The 8,494-nt window shown below is 44.3% G+C and overlaps 1 protein-coding gene across 6 annotated transcripts in view; it reads right to left on the bottom strand.

The window, feature by feature from the left end:
• Window positions 1–8,494, bottom strand: part of STIM1 (stromal interaction molecule 1) — a 188,838-nt gene that overhangs the window by 78,766 nt on the left and 101,578 nt on the right. For all 6 annotated transcript variants that reach the window (XM_073879621.1, XM_025848489.2, XM_073879622.1 and 3 more), the window contains one exon: window positions 5,013–5,143. In XM_073879621.1, the coding sequence (XP_073735722.1) occupies window positions 5,013–5,143 (131 nt within the window). The remainder of the gene's footprint in view (window positions 1–5,012; window positions 5,144–8,494) is intronic.

Here is an 8,494-nt window from a genome sequence, read left to right on the forward strand (position 1 = left end):
GCTTGAATTGTGTGTCCGGTACTATGCTGACAACTTTTTTCTTAATTAACATATGATGGAATTAACCCTTGGGGGGGATACAGTACTATGAGTTTTGACACATACTTAGACTCTTGTAACTGCCCTACAACCCAGACGCAGGAAAATTCTATTACCACACCCCCAAATCCCTTCATGCTGTCCCTTGGTAATCAAACCCTCCCCACACTCCTAACCCCTAGTAACCACTGACCTAGCTTCCACCCCTGCACTTTGGCCTTTCTCAGAATGTCACGTAGACGGAATCATAGAGCATGGAACTCGTTGAGTCTGGTTTCTTTCACTCAGTATAAGGCCTTTGAGATTCATCTATGTGGTGTACATCAATAGTTCATTCCTTTTTATTGCCGAGCTGTTTTCCATGGTTTGTTTATCCACTCACACACTGAAGGACATTCGATTCGTGTCCGGATTTGGCGACTACGAATAAAGCTACTATAAACATCGTGTACAAGTTTTAGTGTGAATATAAATTTTCTTTTAATCTATAGGGGTAAATATCTAGAAGTAGAATTGCTGGGACATGTAGTAAATCATGTTTAACTTTCTAAGAAGCTCTATAGGCAAAAGTTCTAGTGGCTCTTCCTCCTCCCCTGGCACTTGGTGGTGTCCATTTTTTAATTTTAGCCATTCTGATAGATGTATAGTGGTATCTTGCTATGGTTTGATTTTCCTTTAAGATTTATTTATTTGTCAGAGAGAGAGAGAGCACAAGCAGGGGGGCGGCAGGCAGAGGGAGAAACAGACTCCCCGCTGAGCAGGAGCCCGATGTGGGACTCGATCCCAGGGTCCTGAGATCATGACCTGAGCTGAAGGCAGACCCTTAACTGACTGAGTCACCCAGGTGTCCCTCACTATGGTTTTAATTTGTACTTCCCTAAAGGCTAGTGATATTGAGCATCTTTTTATATGTTTCTCTGTATGAAACTATATATAACTATATCCATATAACTTCTTTGGTGAAGTGTCTGTTCAAATCTTTTCCCATTCTTTATTGAGTTGCTTGGTTTCTGTTATTGAGTTTTGGGAGTTATTTGTGCCAGAAACATTTTTTTAAAGATGTATTTATTTTTATTTGAGAGAGAGAGAGAGAGTGTGTGTGTGTGTGTGTGTGTGTGTGCCTGCAAGTTGGGAGAGGGGCAGAGGAAGAGAAAGAGAATCTCAAGCAGACTCTCCACTGAGCGCAGAACCCAACACAGGACTCGATCCCAGAAGCCTGAGATCATGACCCGAGCCGAAATCAAGAGTCAGATGCCTAACCGACTGAGCCAACCAGGCACCCCCATGCCAGAAACTTTCAACAGCACTTTTCTCATTGAATTCTGACAACAACCTTGCAAGGGTAGGAATCACCAACCACCATTTTACCTAAGAAAACTAAAGGGCAAGTCACTTAACTACTATAATCGCAGTTCTTCCTAATTTCAGAACTTTACTCATTATTTAATTCGCCTGTGACATACAGACTACTAGAATGCAAGCTCCATAAAAGCTGAAATCTTATCTGTTTTGTTTGCTATAGAATCTGTAGCCCTATAATGGTGCCTGGCACATACAGGTATTCAATAAAAATCTGTTTAATGGCTGGATAAATGCCCTTGATTTCCCATGTAGGTTCCAGAGAAGAAAACAACACTGCTCTCAAAGTGTCAGGTCAGGTCGAAGGGACAGTGGTTGTAGACAGCCCTTCTCTGTCTGCTTCAGACTGTCCAGACAACCTGACAGGACCATGCATGCCCCTGCAGCAAATCCTTTACCCATGGGCAGTGTTCCCACCAGAGGTCTCAGGAGAACACAGGCCATGAATTTCCACACTGGTGGGCTGGTCGAACTTCCTCCCAGCCTCGCAAAAAGGGTACCACGGCCAATATTGCCATCTTGTTCATCAGAAGGGCCCCCAATCCACAACCTCTGCCAACTCAGACAGAAGCAAGCAAAGATAGTACTTGAGCAGCCAAACTGGCTGCCCCACAGGCAACTGATTATATATTTTCTATAAAATGCCTGCTAAGTCTCAGCTTGCCATAAATCTAATTTCATAGCTCACAGCAGAGTAAAGACAGCAATTAGAAATGGGGATGATCAAAGAAGAGACAGGGAAATTATGACAAGAAATCACAACAATGGATATAGGAATCCAGGTACGGGGATAATCGTGTAAGAGGCCCTGAAGACATGCTTTGAATGATTCAAATAAAGTCACCACTCTGTTCACAATAATCTGTAAAAAGAAAGACTTATTTCAAAAATGGCTAAAATTGTAAGAGATCTAGAACTGAGGTTATAGTTTAGTCATCTGAAAAACTTACTGATATGAGGCTGAATAAATGAGGCCTCATAGGGTATCCCTTCAGACTTGCACTAAGATCCTTGGGGAATCAGCAGGGCTTTTTAAGTGGTCATGAAAAGCTCAGGTTCCTCATGGCCAGCACAAGCACAGTTTCATCTCTCACGTCTCAGTGCCCAGTAGCCAATATTCTAAGCTCTGAGCTGTCCACCCAACACTCTAGTTAGAACCTGACCTCCAAGGCTGTCTCATACGTTTAGACTGACTTAAGCACACATACTTTGCTACCATTGCTTTCTCTTTCGAAGACAGGAGCTTGTGACAGATCATGAAAACCCAGACTGGCAGCCCCCCCTTACCACCAGAGGCCTGAGTCTGTAGGGGGAGCAGCTGAAGCTAAGGCAAAGGCAGGAGCTACACTGAAAAAGAACAGCTCACCACTGGCACAGAGAAGAGCAGGGTGACAGCTTTTGTGTTATTTTAGAACAGTTTGTGCTGATGAGCTTTTTGTTGTGGTAACATTCCTCTAAAAAGAACATTTTTTTCCTCCCCTCATTGACAAAGCAATCAGCAGAAAGTGAAAAAAGGAGGAGGAGCAGATGACGAAGATATCCAGGAATTTGTGGATCTTGGATCATATCACCTTCTTAACTGGTGTGCCATCCATCCCCTGGTCCTGTGGCCAGGCCTCTGGAGAGAGATCAGGAAGCCTCTAGGCCTCATCTGCCTCCAGGAACATGGTTCTATTCTCAGTGCAGGCAAATAAAATTTGGGTTCTTTGAGGGCCAGTGCCACTTCTAGATGCAACCAAAAGTTCGGATACCTTCATCGCGGTTGCTGTCCTTGCTCAAGGACCTACAGTCGCCAGGTTCAACAAGTAGACCTTGCTCAGCCGGGCTGCCTGGGTCCCCACTTTCCTTTCCAGATTTTTGTCCTACAGTCTTCCACCACAGTCACTCTGTCCAACCAAACCCACCCACCACGCTCTTATTACCTCCACATCTGTACTCACGCTGGCTCCCTGCTTACTCAGGCTGCCCCATTCCTTCCACTCCACCCAAACGTCTACTTTTGTTCCAGGAGGTCTATTTTTGTCCTCTTATAAATTCCTTAGACATTATCTAATTCAACCGAATGCAAGGATCCCCTCTGCTAACCAATCGGTGGAGTGCTGTATTCTATCTGCCCATCTTCAGTGACAGGGAGCTCACTACATATCTACCAAGGAAGCCTCTTCTACGACAAGATGGCGCTGGTGACGATTCTTTATTCTAAATGAATATGTCCATATTTTATTTTTCTCACATTGGTCCTTTTTCTGCCCTTAGCCTAAGAGAAACAGTACACCAGTACTTAGCAGCATGAGCTTTGAAATCAGATCTGTGCTCATACCCAGTGTGTCCTTGGACAAGCCTTTCCAAGGCTCCAGTCCTTGACAATAATACCAACTTCAAAAGGCTGTTAAGAAAGGTAAAAGAGTTAATTATGCAAAGAGCTTAACACTGTGCCTGGCATGGAATAAGAACTCAATAAATGCTAGCTACAGCTGCACTTTTCATCGCCTGCACCATTGTTACTTAACTCTGATTCCTCCACTCCTAGTGTATTTGAAGACAGAAATTTTATTTCCCAGATCTTTTCTTTTCCAGGCTCCCGTTTCTCCACTAGACTGTAAATGATATGAGGACAGACACGTGTGTCCTCTTTACTGTCACAGCCCCATGTCTACCACAGTGCCTGGCACATACATAATACTAATAAATAACCAAATTCTATTGAATGTCTCCATTTCATAGTTTCCATGCCCTTCATCGTTCACTCCTTTGCGTACAGGTTCTCACTGTTCCAGGTGCTTCTGACAACGTGAGATTCAAAACTGAACTCAAAACTTAAAAGGAGGGCTGACGAGCAGGGTGAAGAGACTGGGCTTACCTCTCCCTCGTGACATGCACCATATCACTATTAAAGATCTGGCATAACTTGGCAGCTTCACCAAACTGCTGGCTCGCGTTGAGCTTGAAATCAACTGAAACCTTTACATCTTTTCACAAGTGATGACTTCGTACTCTGGGCTCTGTGGAACTGGAACTGTAGTGATGCCAAAAGATGAGACAATAACAGAGCTTTTTCCATCTAGAGATTCCTCTCGCTCCTACTATCTGGGACTACTCAACCAGCTCCCAGCAATTGCGGCCGGCAATTCAGAATGATCTTTCTAGGAACATGTGTTTCTTCCTCCCAAACAGAGTATAAACTCTCAGAGGGCAAGATAAGGACCGCCTTGACTTCTCTCCTATATGCCAACACAGGGCTGAACACATAGTGAGTACAGACGGATGCCCCCTCCATCTGCAGGAGGATTCCAATAAGGAGTCAGGGGAACTGTAGAGACCAACCTCGAGGCTCCCTCTCCCTCTCACACAGCACACCTCATTCAGTGTTGTGCTTCTAGCTGGTAGGCAGATGGGAGCCAGTCCAGGCAGAGACACAGACATCAGGCCTGCACTTGGACCGGTGAGGTCCTATAGGGCTGTTCTGCTGAGAATCACCTCCCTTCGCAGGGAGGAGCTCTTAGAGAACAAGCCAACATCAAGAACATCTCTCCACGGGGAAGAGTGTCTAGACAGCTTTTAGGGACTGTCCACACAGGAAGAGAAGAGAGCCATGGCAGGGTGAGAGAGCTCACCTCATCACTTTCTTCCACATCCACATCACCATTGGCATCATCGTCCATCAGCTTGTGGATGCTGCGGACTGCATCAAAGCTGAGCTTCTCATCCTCACTGTGGCACAGGGGCTTGTCAATCCGGCAAAACTCTGTACAGGAAAAGCAAGAGACAACATTACTGTGGGCCGCCACTGGCCTTTACTACCCACCTGTCCCAGGGTCCGTAGCTTCCAGCAGCTAAAGCCTCATGTAGCCACTTCACTGGCTATTTGTACAGTGAGAAAAGTGTTTCATCCAGTCTTCAACCTTCTCCCCAACTCTCCCCCATTTAGGGACAATGCTTTATTATCCTAATCTTTCCCTACTGGCAGGGAAGTCAAGCATAAGACCAGGAATACACTGGGACCTAGACAAAGAATATGAATAGGTAACTCACACGGAAAACAATATAAATGAGAGAAAATACAAATACCCAACAGACACAGGGAAAAAAGTCGAGGCTTACTAGTAAGTGAAGAAATACATGTTCAAACGAAATACCATTTTTAGTCAGTCGATAAATAAATGTGCATTAATACAGTCTTTCTAGAAACAGGAACACAGTCCATTCCCTGCAGTGCCAAAGTAATATATAGTTTTCCTTCTCGTTCACTTTGTCACTGCTGCGGGTAGCAGAGTGCCAGCCGCAGGCTAGCTGCAGAAAGCCTTCAAGTGCAGAGCCTGCCCACAGCGAGTTGCAGTCAGCGATAGCCATCAGGCACCCACGGCCCTGGGCACATCAGCTGCAACAGCGTGGGAGGCCCACAGGGCAGCTTCCTCCACCACCGACGCACAGTCATGTAGGACTAAAGCCAACACAAGAGCTGAGGCCACTTAATCCTCTCTTAGAACCCCGGGAAACACTGCATACAGCAGAAAGAGCCTGGCATCTCGTCTTAGCTCTACCGTGTGACCCTAGGGAGGTCACTTCTCTTCTCCGGGCCTCAAGCTCACTAACTGAAAAAGACATTGTAAGTGAAGTTTCCAGTATGTCTTCCAATTCTTAGATTCTAAAATTCCTCTTTCCCTCTGACCCTGATCTTGATAACTTCTCTCCAGCAAAAACTCCTCAGATCACTCCCAAAGAAGAAGCCATCACAGAAGAGAAAGCAAGGAGAGGGTAAAGAAGCTGCTGCTGTGAAGCCTTCTAGAAGGCACTGATCAAAGACCTGTCTGCTGGGCAGAGACACTGACGGCACAGGACAAGTCACCTCTCTCTCACTGGCAAGTTGCTCAAATCCTTTTCAAAATGAGGAAGGGCTATAAATGTTAAATGTGGAAAATGTCCCAGATGTAACTCAATAAAAAACATGTTGGATACTGGAGCTCACAGATGTTAACTGATGTGTCCAAAGTCAAAGACAGGTGAAGAGCCACAGCGAGAGCCCAGGTCTATCGACTCCCAGGCCCGCACTTCACCTGTCTGCCTTTATGCCAAGGCGCCCAAACAGCTTTAAGTTGGGTTTCATCTTCTGCAAGTCACAGATGGTAAAAAGGACATTGAAGAAATGGCTTCATAGAAGACAAAAAGTAAGATAAATAGTATACATGCCAAAGAAATATCTCCATATAACCTTATATTCTTCTACATTTGTCTTACAAGTTGAAGTGGAGAGTGGAGGGTGGGGTGAGGCAGTGGTGGGTACTGAGGGAAAGAGAAGAATGCAGCCAAAGATTAAGGCCTTGTTTCTCAACTTCCTCACCAACAAGAGCTCTTGGCACGATTGTTTCATTTATGGACTCCTATCCATGAACTACCTATCTAAACGGAATTGCAGTAAGTACTGACTGGTTCATAGATGGAAGCACACAACCCTGGGATTAGCATTACCAACATAACGCTTTCCTGACCTTATTCCTGCTTTTGTGTTCATCAAAGGCACATATAATTGCCTATCAGAGTAAGAAAAAAATTTTTTAACTGCCTATCAGATTTTTGATCAGCCTATGATGTGCCCATTTAAACAACATTTATTGAGTGTTCTTTATATGTCAGGCTCTGTAATCAGCATGGGGCATAAAGAGATGAGTCAGATCTCATCCCTGCCCTCAAGGAGCTTAATTATAAATGTAGGGGAGAGAGGTGATTAAAACACTAAGTGCGAATTACCATGAGAGAAACAGTCAGGATTACCCTAGGGGTCAGCAAACTTTTTCTGTAAAAGGCCAGATAGTAAACAATTTAGCATTTATGAACCAGATAGCCTCTGTTACTACTACTTTATCATAGAGCACAAAAGCAGCCGTAGACAAAACGTTAAGTGCATGAGTTTAGCTGTGTTCCAAGAAAACCTTATCCACAAAAACAGGTGGTGGGCTGAATTTGACCCCTGGGTCATAGTTTGCTGACCCCTATTCTAGAAAACCACAGGTAGCACACCAGAACCACATTAGGTTGACAGATTCTTGACCCAAAGCAAAGAAATTCAGTATTTTCATTAGCCTGTATCCACACACAGGTCTATCATAAGTAAAGCATAGTTTCTTTTTTTTTTTAAGTTTTATTTATTTAAGTAATCTCTACACCCAACATGGGGCTCCAATTCACAACCCCGAAATCAGAAGTCTCATGCTCTTCCAACTGAGCCAGCCAAGTGCACCAAAGCATAACTTCTAATAGGTTTTTTTAAAATGCTGAACTAGTTCACTGAGCTCTAGGACTGTGGGGGTCTCCAGGCTGGGCACCGTTGGCCTTAAGGTCAGCCAGCCCCTTTCTTGAAGGCCTATGGCAGGTCCAAGAAGTTTGGGCTTCAAACACTAGGCTCTGGTTTGTAACCTGATCAGACACACAGGTGACCTTTGCTGCTGGCATCATCTGGCATAGAGAAGGATTAAAGGGATTGAGGATAAAGGAGTACAAAATCTTGCTGTCCCGTAAGGCCATAGAACCCTGTCCAGAAAAAGTACATTAGCCAAAATTCACAAATGACTCCTGCTACCAAGCATTTCCTAGGCTGTCTCTCTCTCCTTCCTGAATCTATAATCTCTTATACATTCCAATCTGGCAAGGTTTCCCAGAACCATCTGGAAATACCTTAGAAGATCCAACCATTTAGCAACACATTATTAGTAAGAGCCCTAGACTTGGAGTCAGAACACATATGTCAAAATCCCAGGTCCATCAGTTACAACTATATGATGTTGGACAAGTTGTTATCTTCTCTTAGCTTCCAATAGCTCACTTGTAAAATGAGGATAATTATGTCTGTTTACATGGTTTTTGCAAAAATTAAGACCACATTTGTTCAAACACCTAGCATAGGGCATGCATAAAGCTGACAATCAATACATTGGTAGTTTCCTTCTTTCCTCCCAGAACAGCAGGTGAACAGCTCCCATCCTCTCCTAATCAGCTGCTCTCCCTGTCAGACTACAAAGAATCAAATATAGGATATACAGTCCAATCAGATCGATCAGCATATGTTCTAGATGAGCTGGCAAGTGATTATGACAATGGCCTA

Source organism: Callorhinus ursinus, unplaced genomic scaffold (genome assembly GCF_003265705.2).
Source record: "Callorhinus ursinus isolate GAN/ISIS: 27379988/994484 unplaced genomic scaffold, GSC_fseal_2.0 scaffold35, whole genome shotgun sequence".
In the NCBI taxonomy this organism is placed as follows: domain Eukaryota; kingdom Metazoa; phylum Chordata; class Mammalia; order Carnivora; family Otariidae; genus Callorhinus; species Callorhinus ursinus.